Source organism: Ranitomeya variabilis, chromosome 4 (assembly GCF_051348905.1).
Source record: "Ranitomeya variabilis isolate aRanVar5 chromosome 4, aRanVar5.hap1, whole genome shotgun sequence".
Taxonomy (NCBI): domain Eukaryota; kingdom Metazoa; phylum Chordata; class Amphibia; order Anura; family Dendrobatidae; genus Ranitomeya; species Ranitomeya variabilis.
This window is the reverse complement of record NC_135235.1, coordinates 298,915,028-298,936,309: the sequence shown is the minus strand read 5'-3', so window position 1 is coordinate 298,936,309 and position 21,282 is coordinate 298,915,028. Positions and strand designations below refer to the sequence as shown.

Genomic DNA, 21,282 nt, shown 5'->3' with positions numbered 1-21,282 from the left:
CTCATAACCACAGTGCAAAAGTTATCCAGACTATCAACTTTTATGATGGAGTCCTGCCTGATCCTCTTGGATCTACTGATTGAAGCACCCAGTAGAAGCAGGGCTCCTCTATCACTAATGAGAGATACGTGGGCCATTATGTAACTCTTCTTTTCTGCAGGTCGGGGAACGTCTTGGACGGTATGAAGTGGAGAAACGCTGCGCTGTGGAAAAGGAAGACTACGATTTAGCTAAACAGAAGAAACAACAGATGGAAGAATATCGGCAGAAAGTTTACCAGCAGTTAGAGCTGCATGACCTGATGGACACTGCCCTGGTAGGCACTGAATGTTTCCTCTGTTTAAAGGGAATCCATCAGCAGGTTTTATTATGTAAGCGGAGAGCCGCATGGTATAGGGGCTGAGACCCTGATTCTAGCCATATGTCGTTTGTGTATTACTTTTTCAATAAAATCAGTGTTTCATTAGTAGGATATTATCACTACAGCACTAGGTGTCTTGTGCCACCTGGATCATTCCCTTCCCACCCATAGGCAGCTTTCTGCCTATGCACAGTGTACACAGAAAGCTGCCAATCAGTGATGTGGGTGGGGGGTATGTCTGCATGCAGAGAAAACTGTGTTTGTATTAAAATGATAGCAAGCAGCCCCGCAAGTGACACATTACTGTAATCAGGGTCACTGCCCCTGCATCATGCTGCTCTCAGATTAAAAAGCAAAACCAAAAGGATTCCATTAAATATGTGTTTGTCAAGTCAGAGGACGGTGAAGAGAACATCTGACTACTCGTTCCCCCTACTGCAGGGACATCCATAATCATGTTATACCATAATTGGGGGTTTTCTTATTAACTAAGGGTCAAAAGCACATATTACTTACAGGGGTAAAATCCAAAAACTTGACATAGCACATGACCCAGTTGGATAGATTAGAATAGATATATTAGATAGAATTATTTCATTTAAATCGACAGTGATTGAAGGATTTCTGTTGAGCAGACGCTTTCTTTAATGTATCCATGGGAAGTCTTCAGGCACAGCATGAATACATCATTGTTTCTTCCTCTCATTGATAGTAGTTCCTTTTTTCTATAAGTTAACAAATAGTTTGATATTTCTTCATGTGATGGGACATTCCTGGGGAATTACCGCCTCATTCCCTCCCTAACTGATGGAGATCAGGTTCCTAATAACTTTTTAATGACAGGAGAGGAAGGACGGGGAGATAAGATCTCTGACCATGTGAGACGGAGCTTAAAGATCCTTTCCAGCGATTGCTTATGTAATGCAGCACATCTTAAGCCGCCGAGTACCATGAGGGGCCTGAAATATTGATCTTTGAATCCCTTGGAGATTTGATAATAATCAGGGGAAATATCTGGATGATATGTTATAAAAGCTTTTCATGGGAATAAAAAAAAAAGGGCCCCTGTCGGCTGATTCATGCTGTGTGAAGCACAGATGACCTAAATCAAACACCGGCTCAGTTATCTTAGCCTTGTATATATCTAAGGCTGATTTCACACATCAGTGTTTTGTTTTTTTTGTTTTTTGTTTCTTTAGCAGACAGACCAAAATCCCATTGGATGTGCCCTATTCTGATCCTCAAAATTGGATCTGAGATGCTTTGAGTCTCATGGATTTCATTCTCAGATCCGTCATTTTAACGGACGACTGTGTAGATCCATTCTACAGGGTCCATGTGCTGTCGAATAACAAATCGATAGCACATAATAAATAACACATCTGTGTGAAATGTCCGAGTGCTGCTCGATTTGTTATTCGACAGCACATGGACCTTGTAGAATGGATCTACACAGCCGTCCTCTGAAATGCTGCGGCTTCCACCCTGCAGAACTCTCCTTATACACCGACATGGGGAGAGACCTGTCCGTCAGGAGTGGGGCAGGGAGAAGCTGCCGCACACTGGTCGCCCAAAATGCAGGATTTCACAGTGGCGCATACATGGTTGGATTTCTAGGAGCCAAACTCAAGTTTATGCTGCTCGTCGCTCAGGCGGCATGAATCGGCTGATAGCTGAAGGGGCCGTCTTAAATCTCTGCTTCCTTAGCTGTTGCAGAACTACAACCCCCAGCCTTCCCTGACAGCCAAAACCTACTGATTGATGGTATACCCTTCTGTATTGGGATCCCCACTGGTCACATAGCCCCCATTATACACACAGTGCCAAGAGAGAAGAAGAGTTTGTGATGTGCCATTAGTAGGAGCACAGCAAGCAGACAGAGCTGACATATCTTGCCTGTGTATAATACAATGTGATTTTTTTTCTTCCATCTGATTATTTTAATCAGTGACTTTTCCATTCATCGACTGCCAGAAGTGACAAAGTACATTGTGCTCATATTAATTTTCACTTATTCTATTTTAAGATAAAGTATTCACAAAGAGAGAAGATTCTCTCTGGTCTCATGTAAACGTGAGGTTTCTCAGTGTATATCAATCTGTAAGTTAAATTCTAATGGCCTGATCAATCTGCTATCATGGGTATTAAAAGGATTTAATCCTATGGGGTTTTCACCCTGATGTCAGCTTTGAGAATATATTCTGAGTTACTACCTATTTCATACACCAGAGCTGCACTCACTATTCTGCTGGAGCAGTCACTGTGTACTTACATTACATTACTTATCCTGTACTGATCCTGAGTTACATCCTGTATTATACTCCAGAGCTGCACTCACTATTCTGCTGGTGCAGTCACTGTGTACATACATTACATTACTGATCCTGAGTTACATCCTGTATTATACTCCAGAGCTGCACTCACTATTCTGCTGGTGCAGTCACTGTGTACATACATTATATTACTGATCTTGTACTGATCCTGAGTTACATCCTGTATTATACCCCAGAGCTGCACTCACTATTCTGCTGGTGCAGTCACTGTGTACATACAGTACTGTACTTTGCAGTACAGCAGGGACCGTCTTTCCGTCCACCATGTGCAGGTGTCAGGACTGTCCTCTCCGTGTGTTGAGATCTGATGGGTAATGAGGAGATGACCCCTTTGTCGTGTGATTGCTTCTATCCAGATTGTCTCCTATTCTGTATCTAACTGATGTATCTAATGCTTCTCCTCATCATAAGATGCACAGAGCTCCTGAGACGTCTCTGTACCCACTGGAGCAGTCAGCCAGCCCTCAGCCTACCCAGCAGTACAAAGCAGCAACCTCACCGCAGCCAGAGAAGGAGCGAAAGACTGAGAAAAAGATTAAAAAGGAGCGTCGAGAGGTGCCAGAAAAGCTTCCCAAAGTCACCTCTCCTAAGCCAATACCCCAGCACCGTTCTCCCTCTCCTCCTCCTCCAGAACCAGCTGCAACTGTTCCTGGGATCAATGTAAGTGCATTAAAGGGGTTTTCACAGTATGGGAGGTTATTGTCTACCCACAGGATAACGTGCTGATCACTGGGATCTCCAGCCATCCTGAGAATCAGAGACCACCTTAAATGGAGCCAAAAAACATGCAAGGATTACCTGTGTATGTCAGGCAATCCCCACATGTTTTTTATACTGTCTCTATCAGCGACAAAACATACAGGCGGGGACTCAAAGATGTCACTCTAATACCCGAGATACTCTGCGCATACCCCAGCACCTGATGCAAACACTAAAGACAACTTTAAAAGAAAAAAAAAAAACATGGACCCCGAAAAAAAAAAAAAAAGTGTTTAAACCTTTCCATCTGCTAACTCCCGTAAGGAACCTATAATCCTATCCACATCATTTATACTGATGATACTGGGTGCAGTGGAGATCATTAACTGGCCTGGTGCTGATAATGGGGAGAAGAGTCCATGATGACTAGGCTCAAGCATCAATGGGGAAATACTAAAACATAACTTTCACTGTACAATTAAATTATATGATTGCTGGGGGTCCAACTGGCAGGACTGTTATCGATTCAGAGCCTAGGGGTCCCTGGGGATAAGTGATCAATGTATTTAGCAGCCATGTTTTTCTTTTGTAAGGTTGAGACTTTACCCTACGACGAGCGCCCTCTTCCGGCTCAGCGGAAGCAGAACGATGATGCTTTTACGTACCTGGAGCCAGACATTAATGAGGATTTCGCTGGGGATACCCCCAGAAGCCGGATTACCGGGGAGCCAGAGCCACTGAATGAGAAAGCCCTGAGAGAGGCCGGATTTGCCATTGAGGTTTTCGGTGAGGCTCTGGTAAGCTTCGGCCTATGGAAAAAAATGTTCATAGATGAGGTACGAAAGATTTCTGCATTCAAACAAATAGTTTCTTTTTTTTTTATGTCTGTTCATGTCTTAGGTTGCAGGAGCTTATTCTAAGACTTGGTCGTACAGAGAAGATGCTTTAGTGGCTGTGTATAAGAAGCTGTCGGATGTTCCCACAACTACCTCCAAAGACGACTTAAAGAATATGCTGAGGGCGGCTGTGTTCCTTATCCGAAGGGCCATCAAAGACAAAGTGTCTGCGGTAAGTGACAGTAATCGCCAGCAACCTAGACACGCGTACAAATGACATAAGAGGATCCAAATGGGCAAGTAGTAAATTTGAAAGGAGCAGGCGTGCATGAATTTTGAAGAAAATTGCCAAATTAGAGGAAATAGTAAAAAAATAACCTATAGTTAGCTCACTGTCACTTTTTATTTACCTTACTAGTTTACTAGATTATGTTACTGCAGCCAATCACTGGCCTTGGTGATCTTGTGTTGTGCACCTTTGACACCAGTGATTGGCTGCAGTGGTCACTTGTGTACATCACTGACACCATCGACTTGCTGCAGTGGTCTTGTTTTATACTCTACTGTCACCAGTGATTGGCTGCAACTATCATTTGTTGTACACCTCTGCCACCAGTGATTGGTTGCAGCAGTCGTGTTGTACAACTTTGAAATCAGTGATTGGCTGCAGCAGTCATATGTTGTACACCTCTGACACTAGTGATTGGTTGCATTGGTCTTGAGTAATATACCTGTGACACCAGTGATTAGCTGCAGTGGTTATGTAGGTAGATGCCATCATGGCAAGGTAATGGTAGACCTGTGGGGAGCCCCAGAGCAATGGCAGGTGAGATTTATTTATTTTTTTACCTTTTCCTTTATTTAGGCAATTTGCTTCAATCTTAAAGAAGCCCTTTAATGAAAATACTGCTTCAGATCCACACTGCGGTGGGTGACATATTATTTCTGACCCCCAGGACCACTTTTTCACATTAGCTTGGTAAATCCATGTGGTTAGCCACCTTTCCCGATATGTCTCCCCTGCGTCTGGCTCAGTCACCCCCCCAGCGGAAGGTAACACTGGGACTCTGTGCCCGCACAGGTCTAGAGTTAATATGACCCATGTGTTACATGCTGTGAGCTATTTTCTGAGCCTCTGCGGACATCAGGTTCAATCCCATCTGTTAAAATCAACCATATTCGGGGGTGTTTTGGAATGGAAGCTGAAATTGGAAATGAAAATAATATTCCTGCTACCGAGATGGTTCCAGTTTTTAGGAAAATGTACAATGCTAAACTCGACAGTTTGGTTCTTTTTTACTATATGTAATTTGTCAGATATAGTTCCAGCACCGTCTGTCATATCTAGGCAGCAGAATAACTTCAGCTCCTGTTTTCCAGCTACATCACTTTTAATCAGCGGCGAGTGCGAGCTGCTGTAACCTGCTGCCAGCAGCCTGTGCTCGGTGGGTGGGCGGCCACTGGAATTCTCCCATCCCTGCCACTCTTGGCTCTGCCGCCGCGGGCAGATCTGTGACTATTATGAAGCTGATGTCTAAGCAGTTTTCTAATAGTTGGTGAAAACTGGAGCTGCAAGCCGGTTCTAGCACTCATGAGCAAAAGTGCCGTAAAGCGGCATTAGTGGATGTGTTTTACAGCGTTAACGCTATTTTCCTCCATCAAAGCCTTTACATCAGATAACTGGAGTAAAAGCTTTGAAACGTCACAAAATATTTGGGCAAGAAGGACTTGCACAAAAATTTAGCGACTTTTGGCATTTTCACGCCAGTTTAAATCGGTTTTGCCAAAAATGGGGTGAAGCTGGGATGGGACGTGGCCATACCCACCCATCAACTTCATCAAAAGTGAGGGCACATCTAACTGGACTGACATCTCCGGCACACAGGCACGCGCCACTCATGAAGTGGTGTACGCCTTATAATGAACTTGGCGCCTTTTACTCCAGCAAGAATGAGATAGCACCAGCGTGCACTGCGCCAGTCTTAATGAATCGGCCCTGTCTATGAAGTGGCATGTGAAGGACAAGTTGCTGTATTACGGTACGATCAGAGTGTTTTCTCTATCAGATTTTGGTGCATATTCTGCGCCCACGTGCCACCTCCTATGGCTTTAATTGAGACCCCCACATTTCTGTTCTTACAGCTGCGTCTTTATGCGTTGCAGAGTTGAAAGCCATTTTAATAAACAAGTCGCTTACTAAAACGGTTCCTGTTCGGATTTTCCCTTACGGCGGGGTTAATCCGTGTGCGGATCTGCAGCAGATGAGGGTCAGCCTCAGATTTCTGCTGCCGATACTGGGACAAATACGGTACACATGAAAAACATGCAGTGGAAACGTAATCTGGGTATCCAACACCGTCCTGGGCGAGACTGCCGTATTTCATGGTCCATATATGAGTCTGTTGGTTCAGGCCGGACATCCGCGGGCATCCTGGGCTCTGCAGTGTTTTTACCAACCATGGAAAACAGCGGTCTGAATATTAACCAGCTAATCCCTATGAGGAAAGCTTGAATGTGATGTATATATAAATGCGCTGCCAATTCTTATACAATCTATTTATTGCCGTTGTTTTTCCTGTATGGCCTGACACACGGTGCGATTTCTTATCTATTCTTGCAGTTACAGATTATGCATATGAGAACATTGTCCCTATCGGCTGACATAACTGTCAATCATGGCACCTTCTTTTAAATAGGCCGTGTGACTGCTCAAGCCCACCCCTAGAAGAATAATGTAACTCTGGGGTTATCCTGTCAAGACACTAATTTAGTGATACAAACAGAGGGATAGCTGAATCATCTTTTTTTTTTTTTAATCGGATAATTTTTATCGAAAAGTACAAATTTCCCATTTTCAATAATCATGTATGAGTCTGACGTAATAATTCCATATTATAAAACAAAGATAAAATGTCACAAGTTCAGTTCCCTAACCCTCCCATAACCCAATATTCCAGACAGAACCATTGTCATTTACATGACTTTTCTAGAATAAAGGAAAGAGGGGCTAACGATTAGGGCGTAAGATCATACAAGTCTGTCTTTAATTGGGAGATTTGTGGGCAGCCCTGGAGTATCCAGCCAAGGACTCCATATCTTTTGGAATTTGTGAATCGACTCCTCTTTCCAACCAGATATTATTATTAATGATGAGCGGCTGTGCTCGTATAAGGTGTTATCTGAGCATGCTCGTGTGCTAATAGTGTCTTCAGCGCGCTGGAATAATATGTCCTAGTCCCTGCGGCTGCATGTCTCACGGCTGTTCGACAGACACAACACATGCAGGGATTGTCTAACAAACAGCCGCGACACATGCAGCCGCGGGGACTAGAACATATTTTTTGAACACGTTGAAGACACTCGGTTAGCACAGGAGCGTGCTCAGATAACACCTTATCCCAGCACGTTCGCTCATCACTAATTGTTATCTTTCGCTTTAGCTCTCCATCAGTCGAAGGTTGTGCATCTAGCAAGAAGTTTACGTGCTTGAAATAAGATACAAGAGATTCCTATGAATCGGGGCGAGTCAGGATCCACTCCATCTTCAAATAATCCCAATATACATATATACAGGGATCTGTGAATAATTTCACTCCATGCACCCATTCTATCATTCCAACATGGGCCTATCTGTCTTCATTCCACATCCTATGCATCAGAGGCGCATCATCCATCCCACACCTGGGATATCACCATGATGCAAAGCATAGTGATGGTTTTGGGCCTACGTCCGCCTCCACTGTCAGAGGGATGACAATATACTTCTATACGGTAGAGATTAAACCCTTTGTCTGCCCGGTAGAGGCGATAGTATCTATTAGGGGATGATTTATGCTGAGATCCATCAGACCCAATTGATCATGTCAGATTTGTCGGTAATTGTACAAAGTGTTACACAATAAGTTGAATTCCTCATGGGGCTGTTGAAAACTTAAGAACGGAGTTTTGTAAATAATTGGGAACAAACAGGAATCTGGACAATCAGAGGAGCGCTGTAGCTTTGACACTTTGCCCAGAGTGGGATTACGCCATAATGGTGTGTATTTGGTGAATCCCTTTATACCCATTAGTTTCATTCCCCCATCCCACACTTTATATACTAACGCCAATGTGGAGTAAGAGGATCCCCCGGGAGAAATCCCAGTCTCTGGAAGAACAGGTGAGGCCCATGTCACAATCTGTAAAAGAAGAGCACGACTTGTCAGTGTCATCTCTGCCTCCCCATCCATGGAAGTGAATAGCCGGGACATTGTGCCAATATGTATTAATTACGCGTCTGCACAAACATTATGGTTTTAATCTAATATAGGATCATTTTTTTCACACTCTCTTCCCTTTTTATTTTCCCTTCCCTGAACTGTACAAATTGTAAGGAGACCGGTAGATGAGACTGCACAGTCCTGGTGCCAGCTCTAAAGTAACATTATGCCCTCCACTAATATCAGTTTTCAAAGTGAAGATTTTCAAGAGGTTCGAAGCATCTTCGTTACGTCTGCGATGTATAAATCACGGTCACCAACTGTGCAGGAAGCCACAACCGTCTCTACTCCCTTCTGTACATCCTAATATCATCCGTGCAAACTTGTAGAACCCCACCAGTGGACAGGACGATTACATTCCTAACGCTATGAATAAAGGTAACACTCCCCTTCAAGGGGTTGTCCACGTTTGGCACAAAAGTCCGCAGTCATCTGTCTCTGCAGACTTGCGAATCCTCACAGCGCGCCCGGCCTGTGCTGTCAGGTTTCTCCGGGGCCGTCGGTGAGACCAGGCAGTCATACGACCGACTGACCATCCGATGTGTATGGTGCCTCCCGTCTCGTTCCCAACAGATGATGTCGGGGAGAAGAAGGATCAGGCTGTTGGAGTTTGCATGCCCAATCTTTTAATTTTTAAGAGGAGATGAGCTGAGCTGCTGTCAAGAGTCTGGCAGCGACTTTCTTCCATATTCCTGTCGAAAACGCTTGAACGCCAAGCGCTCGTGTATGGAGGAGTTGTGACCGATACCTGTCCGCCGAGCAATTGTGTATATATGTGAACTAGCGGGTGACTGGTAAAGGGCCCCCAAAATAATTGTTTTCTAATAGATGCAGAAGCCCCTGTATACAGACTATTAATGAGGTCCCCGTCCGCAGCTGCTGTCTCAGTATTCCCCTATACAAGCACTCTGCACGATGCCACATGTGAGATCGGAGCGATACACACAGCTTGCGGTAATATCTGTCTATCCCATGCCCAGCATGGACCAAGCCACGCTTATATTTTCCAGGGCAGTGCTGCCAAAGGGACGATAATGAGTCCGAATGACTAATTGCAATAATAAATCCTGATTCTGGGCATTGTTTTTGCGTGTCGCTGCCATAGTGAAGCGCTGCCCGGCTGGATCCGCAGCCCTCGGCGTCTCTGCACAGAATCCCAGGCTTGTCATACCCTCCGTTTTGAACAAAGAGGTCTAAGATACCCCGTGTGTGTAATTTCCTCCACTTTTTGGACTTGGGCTGCGTACGCAGGACCGTGACAATGGTTATATGAGTAATGTACGAGCTAGTGGAAAGCAAACCACCCTCGGAGGGAGCCAGCGAGGGTTTAGTGGAGATGATATCTTAATTGGGAACAGCTGCTTTTGGGAAGTGGTCCCACTTAGCATACAAGAGAAAAGGATGAGCTGACTTTTCAGCTTCTTAAAGGGGTTGTCCACCTTGGGGCGACTTTTTTTATTCTACTTAAATGTACGTATTTGGGGCTAATAATAATTTTTGCTATTGGGTTTCATTATCAAGTTTGGCTCATTTTGCTGCAGATTCAACTTTATTATTGTCTATAGACATGATTCAGCTGAGAGGAGCTCAGAAAAAGACAGATAAGGGTTACATACGCCATGTCTCACTATAATAATGAGCTCACTGACGGACCCTCAGTTAACTCCTTCTGCACTCAGAAATAGAAATGACACGCGGAGGCTATAGAAGGCAAACATTTTTATGGTGGCAGACACTATATCATGACGTTGGAGGGCTGTAGGAAGCTGGGTGTCTCACAGCCCAGAATTACAGAAGATCAGGGATTGGTGAGTAACATACTTTTTTGATCCAATGTTTACTTTGAACAATATCATTAAAGAAGACCTGCTACCAGAGCAAAAACTGGACACTTTTGATCTGTACCCGATCCCCTTTATTTTTTTTCTGTATCCTTTTTTTTATTATTTTTTTTTTTATTGAATATCCACTGTTATTTTGCTGCGTAATCTTTCTAGGCAATCACTTCAGATAAACTATTTTTGTATCTCTCAATGAGATGTCTACCCCTGTCCATAGATATTTTGGCCGCTTTCGTAGCAAACTTCTCCAACTGTGTCTTCTCCAGACGGCAGGTCTCGGCTCGTTGCACAGATGGTCGGTAGGACTTAGGTCTGGGCTCATAGAAGACAACTACAGAAGAATCCCATGCATTGCTCTCAGCCATTCTTGGGTGTTTAAAGCTGTGTGTTTCGTGTCATTATCCTTTTGGAGTACCCATGACTTGCAACTCAGACCATTCGTGTTATTCATCGCTTCAACTTGTCATCAGTTTTCCTGTTGCAGCCACTTCCAGGGAGGTCGGCCACAGTCCGTAGACCTTAAACTTCTGAATAATATGTGCATCTGTAGTAACAGGAACATCAAGCTGTGTGATGGTCTTAAGGTACCTTCACACTAAACGACTTTGCAGCGATAACGATAGCGATCCGTGACGTTGCAGAGTCCTGGATAGCGATATCGTTGTGTTTGACACGCAGCAGCGATCTGGATCCTGCTGTGATATCGCTGGTCGTTGCTGAAAGTCCAGAACTTTATTTGGTTGTCAGATCGGCGTGTATCGTCTTGTTTGACAGCAAAAGCAAGGATGCCAGCAATGTTTTACAATGGTAACCAGGGTAAATAACGGGTTACTAAGCGCAGGGCCGCGCTTAGTAACCCGATGTTTACCCTGGTTACCATTGTAAATGTAAAAAAAAAACAGTACATACTCACCTTCTGATGTCCGCCAGGTCCCTGGCCGTCTGCTTCCCGCACTGACTGTGAGCGCCGGCCGGCCGTAAAGCACAGCACAGTGGTGACGTCACCGCTGTGCTCTGCTTTTACTTTACGGCTGGCGCTCACAATCAGTGCGGGAAGCAGACGGCCAGGGACCTGGCGGACATCAGAAGGTGAGTATATATTGTTTTTTTTTTACATTTACAATGGTAACCAGGGTAAACATCGGGTTACTAAGCGCGGCCCTGCGCTTAGTAACCCGATGTTTACCCTGGTTACCCGGGGACTTCGGCATCGTTGGTCGCTGGAGAGCTGTCTGTGTGACAGCTCTCCAGCGACCACACAGCGACGCTGCAGCGATCGGCATCGTTGTCGATATCGCTGCAGCGTCGCTTAATGTGACGGTACCTTTATAGAATTTAACATATTTGTCTAATCTCCTGAGACAACTCTCTCCTTATCTTTCATTGCTCCATGTTCAGTGTGTGCACACCATGATTATAAACAGCACAGTGACTACTTTTCACCCTCTAAATACGCAGATTGACTGATTACACGTTTGTAGTCACCTGTGATGCTAATTACAGGACACACCAAAGTTTACCATGTAGTCAAATTATTTTCAGTCTTTTTAAGGAGTACCATCATTTTTTGTCCAGGCCATTTTCAATAAATTTGAGGGTTTTTTTCTACATTTTTCTGTTGAACCAGTTTATAGTTTTGTCCTGCTTTTGGGTTACACATGATTAGACATTGATTATCTGAATGCATAACTACTCATCAAACTTTCGCTCTCACATTTTCACTTACGTTACAAATTTGTGTAAACGCAGTAACCCAATGACCCATCTATACGTTGGTGCCTCGCCACAGCACCATGTGTCTCTGATGATAATGTCATTCCAATATTTAGGAACCGTCACGTGTAAGCATGGTAGACTTTTTTTTTTCTCAAAGTCACGCAAGAAGTTACAGAACAATCTGCTTTACCAAAGTTTGTGATGGACCCTTCTACCAGGGCTGTGGAGTCGGTAAGCCAAACCTCCAACTCCCGAATCCTCAGTTTCCATGACACCGACTCCGACTCCACCAAAATGGACTCCGACTCCACAACCCTGACAGGGCTGTAGAGTCGGTAAGCCAAACCGCCGACTCCTCAATTTCCATGACTCCAACTCCACCAAAATGGACTCCGACTCCCGACTCCACAGCCCTGCTTTCTACTCCAGGTACTGTACTATGTAAGTGTGAACCAAAGGAGGAGGAAGACCGTACTTAGCAACAAAGAATCGTTGCATCTATACCTTGTTTTTTGTGTTTTTTGCTAGAGCCGTAAAGTTACAGAGTCAGTGACGATTTCTATTCACTTTTATGTGGAAACTATTATTTAGATACTTGGATGTGATGATTTGTTGAATTTTTTTCCCCATTCCCCTGGGTTAAATCACTTGAATAACCACAGTAATTCAGGGCATTCTGTGCAGCGCTGCTTCCAGGACTGGCGCCTCTTCTTGGCATGTCATAATGTGACAAGGTACAGTTAAGCCTATGTCTACCGCCAAAACCGGGTTCATATAGCTTAATGTCGATACTCCGTGATCAAACGGTGCAACCGTAAGCGAGCCATTAAAGGAACAGGCCGGGCAGAACCGATCCAGTGTTATACCTAGAGGACCACTGCCCAATCTAGACCCTCCGATGGCAATCATAGTTGTCTGTACTCTGACATTGAGCCTCGTAGTCGGTGTGTAAAGCACCAGGACAATTTTGACTATCGACCACTGACTGGCAACTCAGGTTCCTAAATTTACCATTGTCTGAAAATTGTGAAATTTCTTAAAAATGGATGTAAAGTGCACAGCTGACGATGAATCTCCACCTAACTCCGCAAATACATCACCTATCCTGTATTCATAATTCTGACGCCTTCAGAGCTGAAATCTCACATCGTATGTGAAAAAACTTTTCTGGCAAGGATTGACTTTACACCCAGCACTGCACAATAATAAAATCTAAAGGTGGTCATGTGCGTTAAAGGAAAATACTTCCAGCCTGCCAATTTTTGACAGGCTCCATGACCATCTAATGGGTATGCAGGTGTCCCAACTCTAACCATGACGGTAGATTTTTGCAGAAAATCAGATTTCAACATGCGTGATTTATTCGCACAGGAAGTAAGCCCCTCTATGCTAGAATCACCTGCATGCTTAGTAAGGGAGAGTTGGCATGATTGTCGACCAAGCGAACATTTGGCCAACAGCTATTAAAGGTGTTTTCAGTAACAATCGGCAGAATTCGGAATTCAGCTCTGAAGTATATTATAGGCTTTAAGGGGGTTATACCAAGTCTGAAAGTTATCCCCTATCTATAAAATAGAATAACTTCCTGATTGCTGGGAGTCCAGACCACTGGGACCCCCACCATTCCTCCAAACCAGGGCAAGAAGGCTCCCGTGTGAATGAAGCGGTGGGTGGTCGATCATGCGCAACGCGACTCCATTCATTATTCATAGCCGAGTGCAGTGTTCAGCTGGTCTTCGGCACTCCCATTAAGAATGAATGGAGCAGCCATGGGCATGATCGACCTCTACTCCCATGGGAATAATCGACTTCTGCTCCCATGGGCATGATCGAACTCTGCTCCCAAGGGCATGATCGAACTCTGCTCCCAAGGGCATGATTGACCTCTGCTCCCATGGGCATGATGGACCTCTGCTCCCATGGGCATGATGGACCTCTGCTCCCATGGGCATGATGGACCTCTCTGCTCCCATGGGCATGATGGACCTCTGCTCCCATGGGCATGATGGACCTCTGCTCCCATGGGCATGATGGACCTCTGCTCCCATGGGCATGATCTATAACTTACTGCTCGCTGGGGTCTGACTGTTGAGTTCCGCCATGATAACATGACTGAGCAGATCCCTATATTGAATAAAAATGAAGTGCACATACTCGACCTCAGCTCCATTCATTGTCTACAGGACTGCTGAAGAAAGCGGAGCACAAAGCTCGCCTAGTTACTCCATTCCTATTGTTAATGATCGAAGCAAAAACCGAGCATGAATATCTCCACTCAATTTATGATGGGTCTCTGCAGAGCCCCATAGTGGGAACTGTTAGGGGTCCCAGATGTCAGAACAAGTTATCACCTATTCTATGGATAGGAGAGAAGGTGCAATATTGGAAACCCCCTTGAAGGCTCTTGTATAGTTCTTAGGAACAGTTGCAGCTTGGATTGGAGGAGAAGAACGAACCTGGGGAACTGGCTGAAGAGAGGTGACTGTCACTCAGTGATCCTAAGAATACGGCTCTGGATCTAGAGCTGATCTTGAATGGAGGAGAAAATGCACATGCTCCATTCATTGTCTACAGTACAGCCGGAAAAGTCCACTGTATTGTTCCCTTTGTGCCAGAGCTGATTGATCCCTTGCTGCATTAAATTAACTGTACTTCTAATATTCAATTTCGTGTCTTGTCTTTGTGACCAAATGTGTTTTATTTTTTCTTTTGATCAGGTTTTTCTGGCCTCGCTGAGACTTCTGAAAATGATCATCACTCATTATATTCCCAAACATAAACTGGGCAAAGGGGAAACGACGCACTGCGTGGAGAAAACGCTGCCAGACCTGATGTCCAGAACTGGCGATACCGCCAATAGGCAGCGGGTGATCGCATTCAACTTCATTCAGGTATCAGAATAGCAAACATGGCTGATCTGAAAGCATCCGGTCCATCGAGATTCAGCTCTTTGGGATAGGTCTAATGCTTGCCATAAAGATTTAGTCTAGCAGAGAATTATGTGGATGAGTTCTGGTTATTCACTTTATGCTTTTTCCTGGCTTCAAGTATATTTTTTAATTTTTACTGTTATGGAATATTGTAGGGAAATCATCAATGTCTGATCATCGGATTGATTTCTATTAGCTTTATGGAGCAACCACGATAGACTATAATAATTGGCAGGTTCTGGAGAAAGCCAAAAGGATAGGACGTGACACTGCCTTTTCCTAGCATCATGGCCACTTTTTTTTAGCGACTTGGGCTCAAAAGGAGTGACAGCAGCGGTTCCCAACTAACCGGACATCAATGGCAAGTCCGTGTGCTATGTAACTTGGCTCAGATGGAGATTTTATCTAGACGTCTTTTTTCTTTTAAGTCTAATATGCAAATTGCCTTTTCAGAGAGTATGAGGACTTGAACAATTCACTATCGACCCTTTAAAGAGAGTCTTGCAATACGACTTAGGATAAAAGATAAATCAGAATCTCAATTCGCAGACAGTGTTTCGGGCTGTTGGCCCTCATCAGTGAAAAGCATGAGAACTGATTTGACTAGGTGAGAAGCTCTGGACCAATGTTTAAGGGGTAACGGTTTTCCATGTGGAGAGTGATGTACCGGCCCTGGCATGTCAAGGTAAGGAGGCTTATTCATGCCAGAGCCGGTATGTCATTCTCTACAAGGAGAAACATTCCCTCTTAGACCTCAGTCCAGAGCCTCTCACCTAGCCAAGTCAGATCTCATACTTTGCACTGACGAGGGCCAATAGCCCGAAACACCGTGCCTGTAAATTGAGATTCTGAGTTGGCATGTATTCTAAGTCATATTGCAAGACTTGTTAAAGGGTCAATAGTGACTTATAGGAGTTCTGCTACCAACAGGTGGCGCTACAGAGTTCAAAACCTCTTCTTCTCTGTACAGGCAATTTGCATATTAAATTTCCCAGAGGAGCATTGCCTCCTTACCTTGGCATGCCAGAGCCGGTATGTCACTCTCTCTGAATTATTTGCTACACAGGTGAAACTACATCCACAAAGCACAAGCAGCGTCTGTTTGCCTTATGTACCGGGAAGCTCCAGGTGTATAGGTCTGATGTACCCGTACACTCCCCCATTTAGGGTGAACAAAATAGTGCCGATATGTCTTTTTTAAGTGCAAAAGGCAGCAATAGTCCATATAGTGACATACTAAAAAAAAAAATGATGATGGCTATAAGTTGGCGTATTTGCCTATGGTATACCTCCAGCGTACACTGCACCCATGTGAGTGGCCATAGCACAGCTCTAATAGCAGCTGTTAGAGCGCCCCTAGTGGTTGTCACCCAGCATTCCACGAACTCCACTGCATTCTTCTAGGACTAGATTGTGTAATTGCGCCGCACTGACAGGTGAGTGCACACAGTGTCTGCAGAGCGCAAAACAACAATACTTCATGAAATCCACAATGTAAATCTCAATAGCAAATAAAAAGGGCAAATCTCTTGGCTGCGTGGTGTGAACAATGCGTGCCTTGTCCTGCACGAGCCTGACGGGCTCTGCTATGTTCCCCCTCAGCCAGGGAAACAGTAACGCTCTGTGTGAGCCCCCCGCCTCCAGGGACGTGTGCAGTGATTTACCAGCGCGGAAAATAAAACACGCGTTTCCTCCCGGCACAGACGTGTAGTTAATGGCCGCCTTGTGAGAGCCGTAGCCCCCTCGCTCATCTACCCGGTGGTGCATGATTATTTCATGGGCAGATTTTGGCTCCAGCACAAGAGATTCGTAATCGTACACTTGAAAGGAAGCGGGGAAAGTCATTACAGACGCACTTTTGTGCCGGTCAGAGACTGAGCGCCGAAGTGAACAGACGCAGGAGAAACTCTAGCAGAGGCGTTACGTGAGACCGCTTCAATTCAATTTCAAAGAGTTTTTAATACGATAGTTTGGTTTTGTTCACAACGCGAAACTCCGCAAATGAACAAGGAGCGGCGCCGAAGACCGCTCCATCGCTGCCGCGCAGAAAAAGCTCAGTGTCTCATGACAAGGGGCTGATTGTTAGGACCCTCAGCGACGGCACTTTCTTTCCTGTGGATCCCCTGCTTCTTTTTTTTTCTAGTGGTCCTTATTTTCGTTGCTCCCCTCTGTATTGCGTATTTTTTTCTTTTTTAAATTCCACCATACGGTTCCAGTGATGGGAAAAAAAATGAGGGAAAAGCAGGAATAAAACCAGGTTGAAATTGGTCATTTGCTGCTGCTTTCTGGTGAGTGTTTATCTCCCACCAGAGCAGGATGCACAGCTACTCTGCTCAGTACTGCTATGTAAAGATCTTCACGTTGCTAGTTTGTGAACATAGTGAAAAGTAGGGCAGGGATGGATAAGGAAGAGATAAAATGTACGATATGAATAGCCCTAGTTCTGCATGCTATACCCGGCCTCCCTTGTAGGCACAGAATCCACCTTGTCCGTGTACATGATGCGTAGGAGATGGAAGGTAATGAAGTAATGCGTGTAGCTGAAATGTGATTGGCTGCAGTTCTGTTGATGTAACATCAGCGCTGCAGACTTTAAATACCAGAGGCTACGGTCATCCCGGTTTTGGTACACCTTGGCTCCCTTGTCTGTGTAATTACCTGTGTGAACATGCTCCTCTTTTGCATGCATGCCAACTTATACTCATTTTAACAGAGGAGCAGCTCTGGACCTGGGGAGGGTGAGCAAACTCCTTTATTTTTTTAAGTTTTCTGAGCTATAGGAAGAAGTTTGGTGAAGGGCGACAATCCCTTTAGGTTCATAAAGATAATCCCTAGGGTTTTCCTTCCAATAACTGAGGAGAGGATACTTTCCTGCCATATATTAACGAGTCCGTCTCGGTCTGCTGCATGTTAGGCCCATTACTGTTAGAGGAATAGTTTTGGGGTCACCGTACGCCAGGAAGTTCTGATTTGTGTCCTGGAAAATGAACTTCAGCAGCTTTTACTGTTTTTCATGGCTCCTGTGTATGCAAAACCGCATATAAATCCATATAAAATTCTTTTTATTTTATTTTTTTTCACTCTGTAGGAGATGGCGCTGTTCAAGGAAGTGAAACCCCTGCAGATAATTCCCGTTCATTTGGTTCAACCATTGAAGGGAACGCTACCGTCACGGCTGGCCTTAAGCCAAGTGGAGCTGGTGGAAAACCTGCTAAAGGAGATGGGCGCAGACAGTTCTGGCTTCACAGCCGACAATGTGATGAAGGTAAATGTGCTCGGATCGCCCCGGACCCCCGAAACACGGGAGACATTTCATGGAGCTAAAGCCTAATCTTTATATAATGGCCCATTAATCCCCTCATACCCACCAAACTAGCCAGTAGCGGGGGGGGGGGGGGGGGGGGTTGTGTTTTTTGTTTGTTTGTTTTGTGTTTTTTTCATACTATTTTGAGTTCCATTTTGGCATTTCGATGAGTTTTTATTATATTTTTTGGGGAGAGGGGAATTGCCGCGGTTAAAATAAAACGCAGATTCTAACGTTTCGATTTTTTTTTTTAAAATTTTCAGCAATTAAAGTATGGTTTATATAATTTCATATTTTCATAGATCAAACTTTCACGGACACAACGATACCAAATATATATTTTCATTAGTATTTATTCATTTATTTTTTTAAATTGCAAAATACGATTAATTTTTAATTTTCTTTTTTTTCTTTTTTACGTTTTTTTTATATTCTCATTTTATTTTTGGGGAAAATAAATGGGTTAGCTTGCGCAGGCGGCGATGACTGATGAGAAAAATAAGGAATCCAAGTATTGCAGTTTGTTTGTCAACACGTTTCGGAGTATTAAACCTTGTTCATCAGGACAAACCGCGATCGTCATTGATGAAGTTTTAGTACTTGACGAACAAACTGCAATACTTGGATTCCTTTTTTTTTCTCATCAGTCTTCGACGGCAGTCCAGGTTAACCCATTTGTTTCCGTTATCTTCCTCAATTTCTCCTCGTGTGCCAAACAATCCGGCCATTTAAAGGTCACTGTCTGAGATTGACAGCAGCATTTAAGTGACTAAACAGCAGCGATCAGAATAAGCTCTGCTTGCTGCTGTTACAGGCAGTTGTTTGCAGTGATGGCCTCAACAGTGCTGCAGTCAATCACTGACTTCTGCAGCTCTGCCAATGTACATGGCACAAGCTGCTAAACTGCAGTTCTGTTGATGTGGCATCAGCGCTGCAGACAAACAGAGATTCAGCACTGGACCTGGGGAGGGTGAGTAAACCGAGTTTGTTTAATTTTTCTGACATCAAACCAGAAAATGAAAGTTATGACCCTCCAGAATGCAAAGAGGAAAAACAAAAAAAAAAAAAAAGAAGATTTTCAGGTCCTAAAGGGGTTAAAGCGGAGCCGGCTGTCTCCTAGTCCGGGCTTTGCAGGGAGTTGTTTGTGTTGTTGCTTTGTCTGCTCGCTGACATTTTTCTAGCTGATGTGCACACCCTTGATGACTTCATCCCCACCACCCGAGCGATCGAACACGGTGAACGCCAGTGGGTTGTGCCAACCAGCTGTTACATTGTGAAGAGGCTCTAACAAGGTGGCATTTTTGCAAATAAGTTAGAAAAAGAATACAGGAAATCCTCACTGCTTTTCTGAAGGTTCTCGACAGCGACCCCATCAGGCATCATCGCGCTGGAGCATAGTGCTGTACAATGCCGCCTAGATTAGAAAAGGAGAAGTGACGTTAGGGCCTGATGAGTATACTCCAACATATCTCAAAGTTTCTTCAATGGCTCCCAAGGTAAAAAGCAGCGGCCAAAAGGACACGGTATTGTCCTCCATCGGGTAAATATGGGCTCATGGACTTAGTAGAAAATGCCGCTTGTTTCGCTTTAACAAAACTTACAGAACTTTAAAAAGTTGATCAGGTTCAACCTTTAAAGGGCCTGAATGCTTGATCCAAGTGACAGCAAAAGTGACCAAACTAAGTGCAGGGTAAAATAAGTCCTTCATGACCTGACCAAGACTGTCCACCAACTTCGCATGATATGGGTAAGTCCATATTTCTTTATTGTTTCTAGAAAATAAAATGAAAAGAGGTCTGTACACTTATTTATATAATGCAGTTATTCCTTTTATTACCATTCCTATTATTCCATGAAGAACACCTTTCCTCCGCATGCAGTTGACGCCCTTATATAAAGTTACAATTTTGATGCAGCTGCCTGGCATTGAGGCAGCCTTTCTAGCAACCTTCTTATATGACTGTAATCTATGGATTCTTGTTAGTTTGCTTTAGGTGCACTGGATTACACAACGGCAGAAGTCCGTGACCGAGCAGTGCGGATTATACTCCACTTGTACCAGCAGGACAGAGCCCAGGTTCTCGAGCACATGCCAACGGACGAAGCCACCATACGCAAGAACATCTTGTATAAAACCCTGTTTGATGGATTTTCAAAAATTGATGGTAGACCCACAGAGTCTGAGCTAAAGGTAGGAGTCCAGATTTACGTGGGCTGCTTTTTACTTTTTATGGTGGCTTTGGTCCATGACCCCCTACTGCCAATCAGCTTGCAATTAAAAGGGTACACATCTATAAAAATTTGTATCCAAGATTTACTTATCCTTTAAAGGGAATATGTGAGCAGCTTTTTTGCTATATAATCTGAGAGCAGAATGATGTAGGGGCAGAGACACCGATTCCAGTGATATATTACTTACTGGGCTGCTTGATGCAGTTTTACTAGAATCACAGTTTTCTCTGCTGTAGATGTAGCAGAGCTCAGCATGCTGAGCTCTATATAACCCTGCCCACGCCACTGATTACACAGAAAGCTGCCAAACTGCCAATCTGTGCTGGTGGGCGGGGTTCACAAACTAGCCGGACTTGTCTGCATGTGAAACTTAGTCCTACAGTGATTATCCCCTGCTGATAAAATACTGATTTGTATTGAAACTAAAACACAGCCTAAAAAGTGACACATCCCTGGAATCAGGACCTTATGCTGTATCTTATGCTGCTCTTAGATTAAATAGCAAAAATCGGCTGACACATCAGCTTTAAGGTACTGACTACTGAACAGTTATCAGTACAAAGCTGCCCATAACTATACATACATCGCATGATTGAGCAAATACTTTCATATGATAAAGGATAGGGAATTAGGCTCTGCCAGATGCTCTAATGCAGCCTATATCCCCAAGGACTAAACGATCAAGCATGTTATAATCCAGTATGCCCAATCATCAAACAGCAAAAAGTAATAGAGCAGTTGGATTCCACAAGGTGGATCAGATGCACAGGC

The 21,282-nt window shown here is 44.2% G+C and overlaps 1 protein-coding gene across 5 annotated transcripts in view; it reads left to right on the top strand.

Moving 5' to 3' along the window:
* CEP104 (centrosomal protein 104) overlaps positions 1–21,282 on the top strand; it is a 70,923-nt gene that overhangs the window by 22,196 nt on the left and 27,445 nt on the right. For all 5 annotated transcript variants that reach the window (XM_077250309.1, XM_077250310.1, XM_077250308.1 and 2 more), the window contains exons 8-14: positions 161–316; positions 3,106–3,354; positions 3,987–4,190; positions 4,294–4,461; positions 14,763–14,936; positions 18,064–18,240; positions 20,264–20,470. In XM_077250309.1, the coding sequence (XP_077106424.1) occupies positions 161–316; positions 3,106–3,354; positions 3,987–4,190; positions 4,294–4,461; positions 14,763–14,936; positions 18,064–18,240; positions 20,264–20,470 (1,335 nt within the window). The remainder of the gene's footprint in view (positions 1–160; positions 317–3,105; positions 3,355–3,986; positions 4,191–4,293; positions 4,462–14,762; positions 14,937–18,063; positions 18,241–20,263; positions 20,471–21,282) is intronic.